General features: G+C 40.8%; 1 protein-coding gene across 2 annotated transcripts in view; it reads left to right on the forward strand.

The window, feature by feature from the left end:
* The window catches only part of ltk (leukocyte receptor tyrosine kinase), a 65,807-nt gene that overhangs the window by 26,372 nt on the left and 18,554 nt on the right, over positions 1 to 20,881 (forward strand). For both annotated transcript variants that reach the window (XM_074660121.1, XM_074660122.1), the window contains exons 2-17: positions 368 to 466; positions 2,124 to 2,264; positions 2,556 to 2,784; positions 4,589 to 4,728; positions 5,016 to 5,153; positions 7,689 to 7,838; positions 8,452 to 8,552; positions 8,691 to 8,851; positions 9,651 to 9,745; positions 12,058 to 12,129; positions 12,470 to 12,644; positions 13,740 to 13,890; positions 14,084 to 14,227; positions 14,548 to 14,704; positions 18,252 to 18,437; positions 19,135 to 19,233. In XM_074660121.1, coding sequence (XP_074516222.1) covers positions 368 to 466; positions 2,124 to 2,264; positions 2,556 to 2,784; positions 4,589 to 4,728; positions 5,016 to 5,153; positions 7,689 to 7,838; positions 8,452 to 8,552; positions 8,691 to 8,851; positions 9,651 to 9,745; positions 12,058 to 12,129; positions 12,470 to 12,644; positions 13,740 to 13,890; positions 14,084 to 14,227; positions 14,548 to 14,704; positions 18,252 to 18,437; positions 19,135 to 19,233 — 2,238 coding nt within the window. The remainder of the gene's footprint in view (positions 1 to 367; positions 467 to 2,123; positions 2,265 to 2,555; positions 2,785 to 4,588; positions 4,729 to 5,015; positions 5,154 to 7,688; positions 7,839 to 8,451; positions 8,553 to 8,690; positions 8,852 to 9,650; positions 9,746 to 12,057; positions 12,130 to 12,469; positions 12,645 to 13,739; positions 13,891 to 14,083; positions 14,228 to 14,547; positions 14,705 to 18,251; positions 18,438 to 19,134; positions 19,234 to 20,881) is intronic.

The following is a 20,881-nucleotide window of genomic DNA, read 5'->3' on the forward strand; positions in this document are numbered from 1 at the left end:
ATGTAGATCACTTCTATGTGACAACTACTGTTTCGAGTTGTCAATTCAACTAACTTGTTTTTTGCACGTCTTTTCATTTACTCAATTTGGATTGCCAATTTTTCCATCAACTGCAGGCTGTGTTTAATTAACTTCCTCCATCGGCTCAGGCAGGGTTTAGACAGCCATGTATTCCACACTTTGGAACTGAGTTGCTCTGGAGCTCCACTCAGGCACCTATTTGTTTCCTCAATGATTTTCAAAATGATTGTAATGAGTGAAATGCACAGCAGCTTGAAGTACTGTACATGTATGTATGCATGACTTGCCCTCATAAGCAAAACAAGTACTGTAACCACTCTCTCTCTCTCTCTGTCTGTCTCCTCAGTCAGCAGTACCTGCCACGCTCTGTTGGACAGATTTCTGGAGGAGAATCTCTCAGATCAGCTGTTTCCTCATCATCTGGACTCAGAAGACGACAGCCAAAGTAAGAGTTATGTACCGATGTCCAACACAAACAAACAGAAAACATCAATACTTGCAGTGATTACCTGCATCAAAATGAGCTCGACTGGAAAGCAAAGTTAAGAGAGGAAACTTTGATAGTGTTTAGTCCACATATGTGCAGCACCTGAAACCACTTTAAAGGTCAGGAACTGACTGTATTGCCAATTATCTACCACAAGAAACTGGAGGAACAGAAAACGACTCAGTATGACTCGAGGTGTTTGTAACTCGAGGTGTAAGAACGCTGCTCTCTTAAATGGTGAAATTAAAAGAACAAAACAGCATGCTGACACCAGGAAAACATAGTTTAGGTCATTGGTGAACAAAGGAAGTTTATTTTTAGTCGATTTATGACAGGAAGAAATGAAAGTGGCTTTCAATGAAATAACAATTTAATAATATGGCTTGTATTTCCGTCCTTCCCTCCCCAGAGGAATTCCTATGGCTGTTTGCCATGTTAGCTGTAGTGGCAGTTTCCTCTTCAACCATCACATGATGTCTGGAACGCTTCGTCTTTTTTCGTCCTGTTCCTCAACCCCCACCCAGCCCGACACAGACAGACGCACAATCACTGAACATTTACAAAGGGTCTGTCTGTATGGCTGTTAAACAGATTTGGGATTTCAATTAAATTTAGAGGAAATTTGGGCCGTGAGCCAAGGAAGTGATTAGTCCATGGTGGAGGTCATGGTGGAGGTGGAGGTCATGATCCAGGTGTGACTCCAGGACACTATTATTTAACATTGTCATATAGGGCGTTTTTTAACTTTGTTTTTGTTTATGAACTACAGTGACTACTCTAATGGAAAGCATATGGTACATGTTTCCCTACACATGGGACATTGAGAGGTTTTTGTAGTCTTGGCGAATGGCGTCATGTATTTCTACTTTTTAGGATTTCATACTCTAATAAAAAACTTTTTTGTTGTTGTTGAGATCATTAAATAAATTTCTCAGGATCCCAAGAAAACCAACTAAAAACATCTTATCTTGCTTATCCTCACTCTGGCATTCATAATGTTTTGGCTCATTTTGGGGGGGAATCACAAATGCTGTTTGTTCTCTGCAAAGTTTTGTTGGTTAGTTGGCTTTGAAAATTAAAGATTTAGTCTGTTCAATTTTGTCTGTTAAAAAGGGGATGAATAATTTATTTTCACCATAATTTTGTCCATAAATAATACAATGACTGAATCTATGACTATTTTGGTCATGGGTTTCATACATTTTCTGTAATAAAATGTCTAAAAGCAAAAATCCTATCAGATGGGAGACCCTTGGACAAAATGTTATCAATCGGGGGTCCGCAGTGTAATTTGTGTCGGTTTAGGGGTCCTTGATGTGAAAATGTTTGAGAACCACTGTGTTAATTAATCATGTTTTTTATACATACAAACAAAAACTTAAAACAGGCATTAAACTTTGGAAAGTTTTCCAAAGTTTTATGCCTGTTGTTAGATTTTTGTATTCTATCCAAAGTTACACTGTAAAACTTTGGATAGAAGACAAAAATCTCGCTTTTATTAACTTTCATTTTATTAATATTTTTTTCTAGTGTTAAGTAAATCCCCCACATGTTTGAATATTTACCCAAAACAAACAGTAAGTTATGGCTTCACTCTCGTCTTTCTGTCTTTCAGTTACCTCCTGTGATTTTGAGTCACTGTGCCACTGGACTTTATCAAATCACAGCGACCAAATCGACTGGTCAGTGGTGCAACCGGAAGGCGCTCAGGCGGGGATGATGCCCGTGGCTGACCACTCAGTGGGAAGCTCTGACGGTAAGAGACTCTGGAAAGAAACTCAATAGGTGCTTCAGGATACTGTTCATGCCTTTTTCTTCTATGAAACATATTTAGAGGTTAGAAACCCCAGTAATGGATCTTTGGACTAAAAGCTCTTTTGAATCTCCCTTGACATTTATTTTGATTTTGTGCTTGATATTTCCTAATGCCTAGTCTGTGATTTATCTTAATGTTTAAGCATTTGTCAAATGATTTATAGGAGTGGCAGTATTATGTGGTTGCTATAAAACTGTCATGCATGAAATTTCTACTGTTTTATCACTCCAGGGCACTTCCTCCTCCTAAGCTCCTCCCCTGCCGCTGAGGCCTCTGGGAGGTGCGAGTACCACTTAACCAGCCCAGTTTTGCCAGGAAACGACAGGCACTGCATCCTGCAGGTGGCTCTGTATGAGTCCGGTCCATCGGTGGGGAACCTCACGCTCCTGATCAAGCCGGCCCACTCAGGTTCAGCTGTTCACTCTGTGGTTATCAACCACAGGCGACGTGACGACCGCAGGTCAGCCAACACACTCAGAACAGGCTCTCCGTGCCTCTGCAGAATATATATTTATCATGCAGCACAGCATGTCCATATAATTAGTGTCAAAAAGCAAAAACCCTGCGTCTTTACTGATTGAAGTGCTCTTCAAGTTGAGGTCCAGCCTACTGTATGAAATGTATAAAAGGCAGCTTAGATTTGCTGCAATGAAAGGTGACACAGGCTTTCAGACAGAGCAAGGGCACAGAAACTAATATCTTTTACTTCTGTGGTTCTAAAGTTAAATAAAGAAAATGTTTCTCAGCTGTCATGTGGGACAAACTGTAGAATTGTGACTGTGTGGGGACAGCAGTCCCCTGTGTATTGTTTGGGAAAGAGGGACAGGTATTTCCTATTGATCTAACGCTAAAGTACAGCCATCTTCAGAGCAGCTAAAAGCATTCATGTGTCCAGATGCAGACTCTGGAAATGAATTTATATATAATTGGTTGGGACAGAAGAAGGATGGATGGGCATATGCAATAAGTTTGTACATTAGCTTTGTTAGTGTCTGTGCACTAATGGACTGAGCAATTCCATTATGAGACACACAGACAGTGGTTTCATTTATTCAGCTCGCTATTCATCACATGCTAACCTGTAGATGGAATTTCTAGACGCACTCTCCGTTTAAAGCACAGTTCCCATCTGATGTGATGCATCTTTTACTGTGGTGGTGGTGCTGTGTGTGTTTCACCTGCACTGACTGTTTTTCAGAAGTAAGCAACCGTCCTAATCCACCATTTTTCTTGCATAACAGAGTCTCAATGGCCCTGGAAACGGCCCCCTGTACGTATTATTCTCATTTTACTGTATGTACCCGACAGTGAAACATCACCCACTTAACTAAATGTACAGTTTTTTTGAAGCTGTGCCAGCATGGGTGTATTTTTAGAAATGGACTCTGAGAGGTGGCTGTGTAATGTGTAAAGTAAAGCTCAGTGAAGGTGTCCTCACATATGTAGGGTGGCATTCTGAGATCAAAAATGTCAAATCTTTAGTGAAATTGTACTTTATAATGGTCGCTATCGTTGCATTGTTGCAAGAGCAGAGCTGCTGCATGTCAGGCAGGAACATAGTAATAACATAACAAGGGGATGGGTGGATTATAATGTGTACAGGTACCCTGTGGAGCTGTGGACGTTTAGATGCATATTTTGGTGAGCTCTATTATTTGTATACTGTGGATGCTGTGCACAAGGATCCACTTACTGTACATGCCTCAACTATGGGGGTGTTGTGTTTGCTGACTGCATATGGTCAATGGTGGCAGTATCGTGCCGGTAAAAGGTAACAATGCGCCATTTAAATAGCAAAAGATGAATGACGCAATTTGATATACAATGCAGGTTTCAAAAAAGCATATGTTTTGTTTGAACGGAAAATGTATTCTACATGTTTTCTTGGCCTTCAAGTGTTTGTTTACAATGAAATGCCACAAGGTAACCCTGATTCTGCCACTGTTTGTTTTTATTTAAACTTCAGTTCAAGTAGATTGCAAAAGTTTTTCAAGGAGTAAAAGTCTTTATCTTGAAGACAGCAGAGGGGTTAATTGGGACAAAAAGTATTTTTAAACTGGTTGTTTCTGCTAAGGCCTGCTTCACCGAGAACATCATGATATAAAATACACATATGTGATAAACAACATCAGCTGACTTCAACTGACCTCGTTTTCAGTTTGGTAGTGACATTAGCTAATGTTATTAACCATGTTAGCTTAGGAGGATGAAAGGTGACTGTGAAGGGATGTGAAAAGACATTTCTCTGTGATTGGTTGTTGCAGGGCTGAGTGGGAGGTTCTGGAGACTGTGATTGGTCAGGTGGACGAGCCCTTCCAGGTGATCCTGCTTTACACTTCCTGTTTGGGGGAAGATGGAGGCACTGTGGCTCTGGACTCTCTGGAGCTCATTGATTGTGAATCAGGTGAGTTCATCATGTTCTCTAGAGCTGTGATTTACTGATTTCTGTTCAAACCAAACGCCATAGTTTCCTCTGATAAGCACCAAATGGAAGGAACCAGCTGTACAGTTTGTTTAAACTGGAAACCTGTTGATGGTTCACAGTCGCACATGTTTGGGAACATCGTTTTCCACAGCAGCTGAAAAGAAAGTAATGACTAATAAATGACTAAGTGGCTAATAAGGCTTAGTTCTCCACGATTTAGAGGATGTGTAGCATTGTATAACTGTTGTGTGGTTGCTGGGATGCAGAACACCAGGTCATCGGTCTGGATACGGCTTGTGGGGAATCTTTCCTCTGTGAAAACTCAGGATTCTGCATCGACCCAAGCCAAGTGTGCAACTTCCACACCGACTGTCCTCTAGGAGAGGATGAGGGCTTCATCTGTGGTGAGATTTTGTTTTTTCTAAATCAAAATCACAACATGCAGAATAGGATGCTGTTTTGAGGGAAATCACAGCCTTCAATTTCTACTAGTAACACTTGAAAATGCACTTATGCAGTCGACTTTAGAGGTTTTCCCCTTGTGTGATGATGAATCATTTTTAATTTGATTTGATCTGCACCATTGGACTGATTGTGAGAGTGGGAGTGTGAAAGCAACATGCAAAGCAAAAGATGTTTCTGTGAGTGCTTCACTTTGTGTGATTGTGGGTGGAGAGTTAAGTGAGGCCAGCATACAGTACAGGAGTCCTATAGCAGAATATGGTGCTACTGGCAGGCTGCATCCATTTGCATTAGCTGTATTAAAACTTAAATCCATGAAGATTTTTAATCCTTTGAGTCTGACTGGATTATTCCATGCCAAGGGCCTTTACTCAATATATTTAAAGTGCAGGGAGTAACTATTATTTGGACATATAGGGCTCTATCTGACACCCAGCGCAAAGCAGCGCAAAGCAGCAACTGTCATTGCTAGTTTCAGACCGATGCCGTTGTCATTTTCACACCCAGCACCCACGTTGTGTAAGAACTGAAGCAAATGCTCATCTGGGCGCCCATGGGCGTGTTGGTCTTAAAATGAGATGTGAGCAGGCGCTTTGTTGGCACATTGCTATCTTATGGCAGCAAAAAGCGATTGCGCCATTGACCAACAAAATCCTGATCTAGAGCTTGACACATTATTCAGATAGAAAGATGCGTCTACACAGGCAGGTTCACAACACACGTACACTCTGCTTGTTACACGCATTTCAGCTTGTGTATTTTTTTCATGAGCTGGAAATTCTTTTATTGTATTATAAGGAATTTCATATGCTTTTTTCATCTCGAAATCATTTTATCAGTGTTTGGAAAATCCCAGATTTGAAAAATATGCTGCAGAAAAGTGTGTTTGCAGAGAGTCAATTAATAGCTTTCATTTCCTGTCACTTCACAGATTCCTATCTTTAAAACCATCCATCATTCAGCACAAAAACAATTCCTCACGCTGAGAATCAACCGCTTTAGTCAGTGGTGAAATCAATGGTAGTCAGAGCTATTTAGAGCTATTGCATTGTGGATTCCTGGGAAAGAGGAGATGGTCACAGCGGTGGTGTGAGTTTTTCAATGGCCTGCCAGTAAAATTGATCCTGCATGAGTGTTCATGAAATACTCTGTTAAAGGGCCTTCGACATTTTGTAAATGGCTTTTATTGTCGTCTTACCCATCATACATGTACATTGTGTGTTTAAAATGTGGCAGTTGACACGGACCGGGAAAGGTGTGGTGGGTGTTACAAAAAGAATAGTTAATTTAGGGAAATGTGCTTATTCACTTTCTTTGTGAGAGCGAGCAAAGAAGATCGATACCAATCACGGAGATAGGCGTTGACCTTCTCATCTCGTTCTTGGAAAGTAAGTAAATAAGGATATTTCCCAAAATGTTGAACTATTTCTTTAACATGTGTAGACATTATTGCTGTCAATCGATTAAAATATTGAATCGTGATTAATCGCATGATTGTCCATAGTTAATCATGATTAATCGCATATTTTGTGTCTGTTCAAAATGTACCTTAAAGGGAGATTTGTCAAGTATTTAATACTCTTATCAACATGGGAGTGGACAAATATGCTGTCTTATGCAAATGTATGTATATATTTATTATTGGAAATCAATTAATAACACAAAACAATCACAAATATTGTCCAGAAACCCTCACAGGTACTGCTTTTAGAATAAGAAATATGCTCAAATCATAACATGGCAAACTCCTATGACTTGCCCCAAACTGCACGTGATTATCATAAAGTGGGCATAAAGGGGAGACTCGTGGATACCCATAGAACCCATTTTCATTCACATCTTGAGGTCAGAGGTCAAGGGACCCCTTTGAAAATGGCCATGCCAGTTTTTCCTTGCTTAAATTTAGCGGAACTTCTTAGCGTTATTTAACCTCCTTGTCGACAAGCTAGTATGACATGGTTGGTACCAAAGGATTTCTTAGGTTTTCTACTATCCTATAATACGAGTATCTTCACTCTAGCTCTCGCGTTAACTTTGACAGCCCTCGTAGACATGCATGTTGAAAATAAGATGTAGAGGTTTGCTCAAAAGTCCTGCCTTTATAGTGATGTTGGAACTTGAAATATGTTGACCCAGATTCAACATGTAAATAAGACAATATTGGAGTTGTTGGGAGGCTTTTTTTTTTTTATCTTTGAAGTTGGCTAATTTCTTTCCCCCTGCTTTCAGGCTGTTTTTGTGCTGGATGCAAAAACATTTTTATCAATCCTCTAATGTGGCTGTAAACCAAACAAGCATAATTCCTAATCTGGGAGAGGACACTAATCTGCAGATAGTATAAAGTGTGGTGCTCAGCTGATTTCTCCAAAATGTATTTCTTGCTTTGGGAAAAGAGGAATCAAGGAGAGAAGATGTGTTTTTTAGCAGCTGTGATGTCTGCTTTGGTGAAATATGATAACAATCTCCCTCCTCCACAGGTGCCCTTCCGTTTGGCTCTTACTGTTCTTTTGAACAGGATGCATGTGGTTGGTCCGTGTCCAACCGGCACTCGGCCTGGAGAAGGGTTGCTGGAGACGAACTTCTGGAGAAAGAAGACATGCAGGGTGTCGCTCTGCAGAGTACACCAGGTTGGCAGTGTGTGTGTGTGTGTGTGTGTGTGTGTGTGTGTGTGTGTGTGTGTGTGTGTGTGTGTGTGTGTGTGTGTGTGTGTGTGTGTGTGTGTGTGTGTGTGTGTGTGTGTGTGTGTGTGTGTGTGTGTGTGTGTGTGTGTGTGTGTGTGTGTGTGTGTGTGCAGTACATGTGATATAGGCATATTATTCTGACCTTATTTCTATCTCACACTCAGATCTCACTCTGGTTAGTGTCAAAACTCAATTTTGTTCGTCTCAACATGCGTTTCATTTCTTGTTATTTCTCGACCCAGATAATAATAGGAATGCCTTGTTAGATTACTACCATAGGAAGTTACACAGCATGACCTAGAAGAGTTCATATGGATTGTTTAAATCTAGCTGTAGAACATATGCGTCCTAACAGAGCACACAATAGATTTATATTTCATCCCGTGTTACAGCTGCTTTCAATCTTCTGATTTTTTATTATATAGGCTGCTGGGTCTCGTCTAGCAATAAAGAATACAAAAACGTATTACTGTATCCCCGGTGCCCATTATTTTGGTAACGGTGTGTTTCATGAGCTGGTTAGCGTTCTGCTCTGTCACATTTATTGTGCGCCCTCCAGGGCACTTCCTGTTTCTGCAGGTAAGAGAGAGTGATTCCCTTCGAGAGGCGTCCATTCAGAGCTCCTCTTTCCCTCCCCCGGTCTCTACGACAGCCTGTCAGGTCAGTTCTTTTGACAGATACAATACTTTCAGCTATTTTTTTGATATGTTTTCGTTCACTTCTCCTTGTGAGGCTGCAACAAAATCTATTGTCAGTATGCTAACTACTTGCTGAAATGGTGTCTGTTTTTCTTCACAGATGCGTTTCTCTCTGTACCTGTATGGGGACTTCAATGGTTCATTGCTGGTGGCTATAGAGGAGAATGGGACCAGCACTGCACCACTGGTCTGGGAGAGAAATGATCAGTGGACAGATGACTGGGAGGATGTTGCCCTGCAGCTGACAGGCCTTCATCATGGGTGCGTAAAAGGGAAAACAAAAGAGTAGAGGAACAGATGATTATGTAACACTGACGTGCTACAGCAAAAGAATCAGGCACGCTCTCTTGTGTATGAAGGTTACCTCTATCATACAACTGTAGCCTCCTCTTTTTCCTCATCGTCATTCAAAAACAGACCTTTTTTCACATCAGGCTCTGTAATATTTAGATTTCCTTTATTTTCCACGTCAAAACAAAACGAGTACTTTAGATTGATGAGGAGAAAGAGGAAAATTGCAGCTTTTATCTAAAGCAGAGGCTTTCGGATGGGTCTCCTCAGGGGGCTCCAAACACTTTCAATGAAAACATATTACATTAGTTATCAGAAGATCACATAGAATAGCCTAAATGTGTGTGATTTTGTTAAAGAGAGAGTTCAAAGATGCAGTAGTTTGGGGTAATTTTACTGTTTTCCCCCTTTCCCAGAGTCAGAAACTAATAAATACCGTATGCCGGACCTTTTATTATGTGTTTGGTGTAGCCTGAAGTTATATCAAACAGCAATAACAGACTTTTTTGGCTCAATTGTCTATGGGATCAAAAAACATAATTAGGATCACATAGGCAACCAGGAATTGAGCGAAACTAAGCAAGTAAATTAAGGGGGGTTGGGGGAGGAGGCCCACAGTCTCAGACTTTGAAAACCCCTGATCTAAGAAGAACTCTTGAAGATTTTAAGCTGTTTTACACATATTGGGATTGAATTTATGTTGCCTTCCACATAAAGACAAAAACTCTTATTCTCTAAATACCCAAATGGTGTATGTGCTTTGCTCCAGGTTCCACGTTAAGGTGACGGCCGTGTGGGGAAAAGGCTCCAATGCTGATGTCGCTCTTGATGACATTGCGATCGGAGCAGCCTGCTTCGACACAGGTAGCTAACATGCCATCATAAAATGCTACCGACCGTAACAGAAACGACGGCATTTAATTATGGTTCAAGCATATGTGTGGCAATAATTATGTAAAACCAATACAAATATAATGTTTAGTTTAGGACAAGGAGTCGCCTCCGCCAGGGGAGGTAAACATGTAAGTTACTGGTGGTTTCTCTTTCATAAATGGTGTCTGTGTGACATTTGAATGACGAAATATCAGTGTATTTCACATGCTACAGTCATACTCAGACAAAATATCTAGATTACAGTGACCACTAGTCATATACACTAACTGTTGTTTCTGAGTCTCGTGTGACTGTCTCACTCTAGATCTAGATCTAAAACATTGATTGTTAATAAAGGTTAAAAAGGGCCGTTTCTGATGGTGTGACGTCACTTTGGCGTTGCGGACACTCGCGAACCTCACAGATGCGGCAAGCATAAATCAAGCTTTAGTTTAGTTTAGTTTGTTAGGATCCCCATTAGCTACAGCATTGCAGCAACTATTCTTCCTGGGGCCCACAAACACACTTACAATATGACAAGTGAAAGAATAAACAGGACAAGACAAAACACATAGAAAAATAATATAACATAACATTACAGAATAAAGCAGCACAAGACTGAAACGCCGACTCAGACAAGACAAGCTCCTGAAGTAGTCTGTTACACTCCATTGTCCCGCAGTTATGGCAAATCATACATCCTAAGAGAAGTAAGTAGCTTACATGAAAAATAGCCCTTTTCACTCCAGTATTCCCACTCCACTGACTCAGACCGCCCCTCCACATCCACCAGACAAGTCAACATAATCCAACTCACAGTATATTATATATCCACACAATTTGTTCAAAACTCAGCCAAACTAGTTTCTACATTTTTTTTCATCGTCTCTAATTAAAAGATGCTGTTTTTAACTAAACTTTTGAATTGAATTTTACTGTTTTCTTGTGTGATATGTCTTGGTAACAAATTCCATTCATGCATAGCTCTGTACATGACTGTTCGTTTGATTGCATTTGTCCTTGCTTTTGGTAATGTAAACTTTCTGGTAGAGTTGTCAAGCTGAAGGGTACATTCTTAAACAAATTAAGTGGCATTTTTGTAACAGAAATATTTCTGATAAATACAAGTAATGAAAAGAGTAATCTATTTTTTAACCAGTAACCAAGCTAGACTTAAATGCATTGCAACAACATTCGTTCTGTATCCACAACGGAGCACTATACTGAATGAAATGGAGAGCAGAGGAGTACAGGGAGTCCTCCCAACTGTTGGGACTGATTGTTGTCAAGACTAAGCGATGACAGCTGTCTGACGCTCGGCCCTGCAGCGGTCCTCAGTTATTTGTTTGGCTTAAAAAATGAAGAAAATTATTGTTTTTGACATGAGGGTAGCCAACATTTAATGCTTCGCTACAAACGCAGCGCCGCAAAATGGCAAGAAAATGTGTACCAACATTCCTGTGTCAGTCTGATTAGACTTCTCATTAGAATTCTCACAATCATGTGAACGGACGTTTAAAATGAACTCTTTTTGCTCTATTTCAATGTTCCCGGGGTGAATTTTATGAATTGGCATGGTACTAGAGTTGAAACACAGGGTGCATGGGATTAAAGGCCTGTTTTTGTTTTTGTGTGTGATTTAAGGGAAGGATTGTTTAAAACCTGCGGGGAGGCACAGTGTGAACGGTGGTATACGCAGCTGTTGATCAGCTCCAGCTGGACAAGACTGGAACATTGTCTAACTGGTATCAATTCAGGAACCCAGAGTAACTTTAGTAAGCCATAACTTAGCTTAATGTTTCCACCTGTGGCATATTTGACCTCTCTTTGTGCTGGGATCTTGCTGGGGAGGCTTGTATGCTTTTATGGGGTTGAAACTAGACCATGGTGGCTTTCGTTGCTATAAAGTAAGTTCAGCAGTTCTGCACTGGCAAAGGATAGTGCAGTGGATCTTGGATCTTGGATCTTGGGTTGGACAAATTGCGAATAACGCTATCCTGTAAAATCTTAATCTTTTACAGACACACATCAGGTGAAAACATGGGAATGAATCAAATTCAATGTGTCTGATGCTACATAGTGGTTACAGAGGGTGAAATATATTCATGATGTTTTCCTGCTCAGGAAATGTGCCCATGTTCAACCAAAATACCCGACCTTGAATTGCTCTCATTTCCTTTTGATCCGTGTTGCTTTCTGTCTGAATATAATCAATGCTTCAGTGAAATGCAGATGTTTGACTGTGACTCATTGTCTCTCTTTCTCCCCACCTTTCTCTACCTTGGCTTCCTGCCTCTCACCAGATCTGAACTCTCTTTTGCCCATGGCGGACTTGGAGGATTTCTTAAGCCCCCTTCCAGAGCCTTCAGCCTCAGGTACCGTGATATCTTGTGAATTTCCAAAGCCTCCCTCGTCTACTGTGAGATTTTTAATCCATTCTGCATGCAGAATTTACATACCAGGTGGCGGTACATGCTACAAGCTTTATCTACCAGCTGACCAAAAGCTTTTCATCCATTCTGCATTATGTAGTGTTCACATACCAGGTGGTTAATGCACTTTCCAGTGATTCCAGAGTCTCACAATATTTCGTTGTATTTTTTGTTGTGTTTATGTGTGAATACGCAATACCTTCATTTTACCGACTCACTCAACAAGTCTGTCTCCCACCAGCTCATGTCAGTGTTTTACTTTTCTTTGTCTCCATTTTTCCAGAGGTTTCTTTGATGACATGGTGGTTTAACTCATGCGGTGCCAGCGGTCCACATGGCCCGACCCAGGCTCAGTGTGACAGCACCTACAGGAACAAAAATGTCAGTGTTACTGTGGGGAAGGAAGAGCCCTTGAAAGGAGTCCAAATGTGGAAGGTGCCTGCTACTAACAGATACCTGTAAGTGATGGAGGAGATGGCTTTAATGTTCATCTACTTGAGCTTTAAGGTGGAAATCAACAGGCTGGTCAGTTATTTGTTTAAGTGTAAGTCTGGTGATATTCTGTATTTTTCTTATTTTCAACAAATCCCATGAAAAGACTGTGGACCTTTATTGTTGTCCACAAACCATTAAAAACACATAAATGAGCCACACAGTTGAGCTGGGTGACATGTCCTCATTACGGTGAACCCACCCTAGTTTATTTTGAGTCAACCCACATACGCTGGCCTGCTGCTGTAAATAGAAATGCACTATTTACTTCTGTTCGTTTGCTAAAACCTGCTGTGCCCAGGTGTTATAGGAAATAACTTAGCCTTTTTTTAAAAAATGAAAATGTGTAGTCTGTGACCCGTTTAAAAAAAAAAGATTTATTCAGTAACAACTAATGAGCTTGAGGATGAGAGCCACAAACGCCAGACGTTTTGTCGGTTTTCATCTTTTTGACAATGACGAACAAAAAAACACACAAAGCCAGTTTTGTCCTGTAAGAGCAGTGATGATTACGCTTTACTTTACATTCTTCTGAATCCCATAGGTCATTTCTAGGAGCTTAGTCATCGAAGAGACAAGCTGGGCTCCGCGACAATTTCGTGGTGTGTCTGCCTGCGTGCTTGGGATCTAAATTGCTCATTCCATGCTCAGTGTAACTGATTGTTGTCCTGCCAGATCAAGACTTCAAGCAGTTTGATTGTCTTTGCGCAGTCATGTCATGGGACTTCATTATCACGCTCACAACATGAAATGAGGCAACAGAAAAGTGGCAGGATTAAACATTGAATTTACAGGCTGTTGAATCACTTTGGTTGGATTACGCACAGCTGTTCTTCATGCCAAAGAGGGTCTGTTTGTAAGAGGAAATCTTTATAAAACAGCAGGTGTCTGTGTCTCTGACAGTAATTTGTGTGTTGTAACAACAGACATCTAATAGCTGTTTGTTCAAGTGTATTGCAGTCTGCCCATCTAGTGTGTAGTATGCTGTAGAGCCTAAGCCAGAAAGCAATTTCTTTCAGTCGCAGTATTTAAACCCCTTGTGGTGCAATGATCTCCCCCAGGATCTCTGCTTACGGGGCTGCAGGAGGGAAAGGAGCCAAAACCCACAACAAACGCAACCACGGGGTCTTCATATCTGCCATATTCCCTCTGGAGAAAGGAGAAATACTTCACATATTGGTGGGCCACCAGGGAGAGGATGCGTGCCCGGGGGTGAGTAGGTTGAACTCGAGGACGAGCTGGAAGGATTTGTTGAATTGTGTGTGTTGTCCCACTGGGATGACTTTTGCCAGGGAGACGAGAGACAAGAAAGTCACCAAGATCAAAAAACTGCTGGATTCATACTTTTGTGAAGACGACTTCTCTCTCTCTGAAATTCAAATCTCCCTCTCCCCCCGTGGTGTAGAGAAATCCCCACACCCAGAGGATCTGCCTGGGAGAGTCGTCAGTGATCGAAGACAACCTCCGAGGAGAGGCCGGGGCCGGGGCCGATTGGGCCGATTGGGCCGGGGGAGGAGGCGGAGGTGGGGGAGCCACCTACATCTTTAAGGTGACAGAAGATGCTTGTGTTGTTTCTGTAGGGTGTGTTCATCCTGTGGGTTTTTGTATGATGATTGGGCATGATAGGAATCAAAAATGTCTATAGGCATATTTAAATGGTTCAGCAGTGTCTCTCACTCTTATCCACAGGTTTAAATCTACGTAGATTGGACATACGCTAGCGGTTGAAAAGCCGTTATCATAAAATTGGCACAAGACACATTTTCACTCGTCCCTTTTATTCTGATCTCCCATCTGTAATAAACTGGTAGTTTCTGAGCGTGTACATAGTTGAAAATCCCTCAAATGAGTATGATGCTCTATTCTCAGATGGAGGGAGGTGAGGTGGTTCCCCTGCTGATTGCCGCTGGTGGAGGAGGAAATGCCTACCTGGAGGACCCAGAGTCCAATCTGGACCAGATACCACTGGAGCAGTATGAAAACAGCACCATAGCTCCCAGTACCAACGGTCGAACTGGTGCTGCAGGTACTATATTATAGGCCATACAACTACCAATGCGGATGTATTGTTTGTTTAAAGGGTTGACTCAACTAAAATACATAGAAAAAAAAAATCACATAGTGGTACGCAGACACTTTCAGTTTTATTTGCCCAGGTTTTGAAATGCCTGACTTTGAGATTACTCCCTCCATCCTAATACAATGACGGTGAATGGAATTTTATTTGTGGTGCTCACAACATTGAAAATGATATATATCTTTCCAGAATCAATGTTCCTAATATTCTGGATAATCCATAGAACATGCAGTCAACAGTCCTCATAGAGGCTTTTTCTTTAATCAATAGCAGTTTCAATGAGAGCCTTGACAGTGAGGCCTGTATGTAATAAACAGAAAATGAAGGCAGACAGATTGTGAACATGCAATGTAGGTCCCGGCCGGAGGCGAGCCAGGGTTGTTGCGGTTTATGTTTTTGTTTTTTGATGGTCCATTAAATATGCAAAATGGTCAATTTAGACACTAAATGCTGGTATTTAGGGAACTTTCATAAGCCGAGTCATTTGGTCCGTTTTAATTAAACTCTGGTGTGGTTCGTTTGGGCGGTTGTGAACGCAGTAATCATACTCTGACCAAAACAACCGGTCCGAGACCACATGCGAGAGTTGGTGAATCAAGACGCAGGCTGCCTGTGCGGGCATTGGACACAGGTAAACGACTGGTTAACATGAGTGGGAGAGGACTGGCCTGGACTTCTGCAGAAGTCCAATGTTTGCTTGACATCTGGGCCGAAGTGAACATACAGAATACGCTCAATAAAGTTCACAAAAATAGTGGTTTGTAAAGTCAAGTCAGGGATTCGTGCGCACAGTCGATCAGTGCAGAGTCAAAGTGAAAACACTTGGACAGCAATATATCAAAGTCTGCGATTCCCTGCATAGAAGTGGCAGCTCTCTAGACAAAAAAGATGAATTAGCTCCGTCGTACACGCCCCTCAGGAAATAGTTTTCGAACCAGACTAAATAGAAAACAAACCAAATGTATTAATTTCTGTCTGATTCGGACTAGCAAAACGGACTATGGCTTGTGAAAGCACCCTCAGTTCACTGTTTCAGGACATTTTACTGAGATATGTAATGGAATAAGCCCTAAGATCAGCAAGAATTTAACATTTCAGAAAAAAACATGCATTACAAAGGTGATGAAAGGACACTCGAAGCAGCACACGTTGGCCTGCATGCTCTCACACACTGGGATGTTTGGCCTGTGGATAATGGGATCTTTCTGGTTGTATTTTTAGTTTCCTAACAGGTTGAACAAGTCATATATGGCAGAGAGGTCTCTCTCTTTGCTCCTGGGAATGCCTGCTGGAACGTACTCACTAAATCCCCCCTGACCGACAGAGTATCAACACAGACCAGACCAGATCAGCTCGTCTTATTGAAACCTCTGTGGGTTTGTTTAGATAAAGATCAGAGTGTCAGGGGAAATATGTGGCTCTTACAGTAGTAGTGTGTAGAGGAGGTGTGTGTGTGTGTGTGTGTGTGTGGATGTGCTGGTGCATTTGTGTGTGCGTGAGCTGTGTGTTGAAATGGTGAAACTGGTCATCCTGCCGTCACACATCATCATGCATTGCATTGCAAAATTTGATAAGGCTTAAGAACTCCAGCCGGTGGACATGTGATCTTCTGCTCATCAGCGTAGATTCTGTACATGATTATTTATTGCTGGAGCGTCTCTGTCTCCATCACTGCGCTGTGGTTACAAAAGTTCAACTTTGTATATAAATAGAAAAAAGTGTGTGGCTGTCAGTGACATCAGTGTGGATGGGTGTAAAGTGATAAACAAAAGGCAAAAGCAACAAAAACCTGTGTTATCTTTTTTTGGGCGACTGAATGGCTGAAGCTCTCTCATGTCAGCCTACCAGCTGCCTCTGAACAGAAACAAAGAAATACAACAACATGCAAAAAACTGGTTGACAGAACAAGAGCTCTGTACTGACTGTCTCCTCTGGTTTCTATGCTGTGTATTTCTAATGCTTTACGATGTCTTCCCACCTTGTCAAACTTAGTCTCAACAAGACAAAGCTCTTTCCTTGGAAAATCTTGCCTTCTTGAGACATAAAGTCCCTAACTCACCGAGCAGAGCCCGATTTGCCGGCTGGACACCCATCAGATAGTTCTCTTTCTCTAAATCAATCAAGAACCTCCAGTAACAGCCGACTCAATCTCTGAACCCATCAGCTATCGGTTTGACGACGATTTAGCCTCTGGGGGCAACAGACAACATTTCTGGGATTCCGGTGTAGCTAGGGCTGTCGTGAATACTATTATTTTGGCTTCGAAGCTTTGGTGAGTAATATTCAAAGGTATTCGAAGCTTCGCTTCGTGGCGCAGCAGTCTGACATGTTCTTCTGTCTGTCTGTCTCCATCTCCACCGTTTCAGTGCCGCTGACGATATCCGTATGAGAATAATTAATAATAATGAATGTTGAATATGAATAATGAATAATGTTATGGGATTATTCTTTATTTCATATTTTGGGATTTAGAATACCATGGCAACGGTCGAAGCTTCACAGCATTCCAAGACTTCCTCTTCCATGCGCTGCTCATTGTTTACAGTCCGATTAGCAACTTGAGACACGAGAATGGAATTGAGTTTATTCAGTTACTGAATAAAAGCTAAACTGTCGTTAGACCATAGGATGGGTTCCGTGATTGCACTTTGGCTAATGCGTTCCGCCTCTTTTGCTCTCCAAACAGACTGTTTACCTGCATGCAACCAAAGCCTACTCAAACGTGGTTGGTCAATACTACTCGGACTAAAAACTGAAACAAAAAGGCTTCCAATACCAAAATCCGTTGCCATTCATACGTAGATATCTAGGGTATCTCGTGGTGGCGACTACACATTTATAGCAGGAGCGTGCTGTCGTTACTTCACCGGCCAACTAGGTACTCAAAGGAAGAATCTTTTTTTATTTCACCAACGTGTTTAGGAGCAATGCCTTCACCAGGATCATATAAATCTTAGCTAGACGCATACAGCGCCAGGCTTCAAACGATGCTGCACATCCAGTGCAGAAAATTTCAAAATAAAAGTAGACAGCAAACTTAAACAGCAAAAAAAACAACTCACAGTCACAAAATACCATCACAAAAATAATGATAGAATTTAAAACCCTGGTTGAGTGTTTAAAACTGATAATACAGTTAAAAACCACAACAACTTTATTAAATTATTAAATGCTTGTAAAAACTACTATAAAAACTAATGCTGAAGTCTTCATTAATTCCCCTTGGATGTAAGCGTCTAAGGTTGTAAATCCAGAAAGCCTCTATTTTCTTTTTCTAAGGAAGTTAACGTCACCCCCTGTGGGTCCCATATTGACCTTATTAATACAGAAAAAATGAAAAACAAAACAAATAACTTTATGATAGAAAGGCTTGCATTACAAACGGGTCATGGAGTTTGAAAAGACACGGGGGTTTACCAGGAAGATAGGGTCTAACCAATATATATGATAAAATGCTGTTTAAGTTTGTGCTTGTTTTGTATTTGTGTCCCTGAAGGTGGAGGTGGAGGCTGGAGAGACAGTCCCAGTCCTCACCTGAGGGCGGGAAAGTCTCTGGTGGAGGGTGCTGAGGGGGGGTCCTCGTGTCCTTTGGCCCTGTCCAAGCTCAGCTGGTCCACCTTTGGGGGATTTGGAGGTGGAGGTGGAGCCTGCACGGCCGGAGGCAGCGGAGGAGGTTACAGAGGTAACAGCATTCTGTCAGCCACCCTCAAACAACATTGCTTTACCATTTCTAACCCCTTCACTAAAAACCCACATCTCATTTATGTCTATTCTTCTGTCTCTTCATCCTAGACACGCTACTTAAGAATATTCATCATTTGTGTGGCGTAACTGTCTCTTAAAAGAGATTTGTTCCTCCATTTAAAGTATAATTTATGGCTGTCTAGTTGCGCTCAACAGTTGACTCCAGACATAAATTACACATCTTCAACTGGAAAAAGTTTTGCAACGTTTGTTACTGTCACATTCATGTACAGTGAGTAATGTCAAGGACTACCATGCAGTGCGGTTTGATAGTTTGTCAGTTTGTTGCCATGGTAATCATACACAGTAATTGTACATCCTTTTATTTATATGCTTTTGTCCTTGAGTGAGAGAACAGCTTGTCAGAACCAGCAAGATGGAGGAGGTTAATAGTAAGATCCCTCCTATCTAATCACACAATCTTTCAGCTTTCTGTCACTGAGGTGAAAATGAAGGGTGTCGTCTGCCGTGAAACATGGTGGGTTTCTTTTTTTGTCAAGAGAAAACTGTCAAAAGTGGCAGCAAACTGAAGAGCATAAGCTGTCCTAACTGGGTCAGAATGGTTTTAACATTATTTTTAATACTGACTGATGAGTACTGACTGAGAGTTCACAACATTTTCCTTTTTTTTGCAGGAGGTGACGCTGCGCTGACGGATGAGATCACAGCCGACGGTCAGAGTGGGATCTCATTCATTCATCCGATGGGAGAGATTTTCCTTCAGCCTCTGGCAGGTGAGACTGACATTATATGATAATGTTATGAAGACAATGATGCTGATAAGTGACTGAAAATAGAGGAGGAATAGAGAAAGTAGAGTTGAGAAAAGAGATCAAATGCCATCCCCTGATGAAGACTATGAGATACTGTTGAAAGCATCAAAAAAGTGGCCCTTTGAATGAACATTTGTTTTTGTCAAAGTAGAATAGAATAGATAAGAGTTAAGTAAAGTAGACTAGATCATAGTAGAAAATAATTGATTGGAGTTGAGTGGAATAGAGAGCGAAGTCCATCTGCTAATGAAGACCATAAGTTACAGTTGAAAGCTCTGAAAAAAGCTAGTAAGAGGACATTGAGTTAAGATTTTTTTTTGTCAAACTAGAATACAATAGAGTTAAGTAAATTAGATTAGATCACAGTTGAAAAGAATGGAAGGGAATTGAGTGGAATAGAGAGCGAACTCCATCTGCTAATGAAGACCATGAAATGCAATTGAAAGCACTGAAAAATGCAAGGGGACTTTGAGTTAAGATTTTTGGTCAAACTAGAATAAAATAGAATAGAATGGAGCAGAGTCAAGTAGATTAGAAGACAGCAAAAACAAAAGTGCAGATGAAGACTGTGAGATGGCGTCGAAAGCCCAAAAAAAGGTGAGTAAGTGACCGTTGAGTGAATATTTTTTTTGTTAAACTAGATATAAATAAAAAAGAATGAAGTAATTGTATTGTAGAGTAGAATAGAGCAAAGAGCGCAAATGCCATCCGCTGATAAAGGCCATGAGATTCAGTTGAAATAGCAGAATAGAGTGGAGTTAACAGAGATAAAATAGAGAGCAAAGAGAGAAAACACCATCTACAGATGAAGACAGTGAGATGTGGTTGAAATCTCTGGAAAAAGCTTGCAAGTGTACATTGAGTTAAGCACGTTTTGTCAAACTAGTGTAGAGTAGAAAAGAACTGAGAGCTAACTTGATCTTTTAAGGAAGACTGTGAGATGCAATTTAAAGCCCCGAAAAAAGCTAGTAAGTGTACATTGAGTTAAGGAGTGTTTTGTCAAACTACAATAGAGTAAAGTAGAGTAGAAAAGAACAGAAAACAAACTCAATGCGCTAATAAGGACAGTGAGATACGGTTACAAAGCCTCTGAAAAAGCTAGCAAGTTGATCTTGAGATATATTTTTGAATTCAACTGGAATAGAATAGAAAAATAGAGTGCAGGCGTATTATAATAATACTAATAATAATACTAATAATAATAATAATGCAGGTTAGTGGTGGGCAGTAGCACTGTGGAAGTTCTGCGGAAAGTTTCCTAGCAACATTTCAAATTTCAAATAAAAAATTGAGATGAATAAACAGATGAATAGAACATGAAATGATAATAAAATGAAGAGGAAGAAGAACAATAACAACAAAAAAGACTAAGTAAATAAATTAGATGAATTGATATGAAGTCATGAAAAGAAATCTAATTGAAAACTGATTTGTTGTGTAATTTTTGCACTATTAAACCTGCAGATACGCTGAAAAATGAATCAGACACTGAATTATCACCATGCGTTTTGTTTTTGCCGCAGTAATGTGAAAACTCAAGGACATCTTTGGAGTTATTTAAAATAGAGTTTTATCAGTGCATGAACAGACCTCATTCAACACGGTAAAG

The sequence above is a fragment of the Sebastes fasciatus genome, chromosome 15 (genome assembly GCF_043250625.1).
Source record: "Sebastes fasciatus isolate fSebFas1 chromosome 15, fSebFas1.pri, whole genome shotgun sequence".
Lineage (NCBI taxonomy): Eukaryota > Metazoa > Chordata > Actinopteri > Perciformes > Sebastidae > Sebastes > Sebastes fasciatus.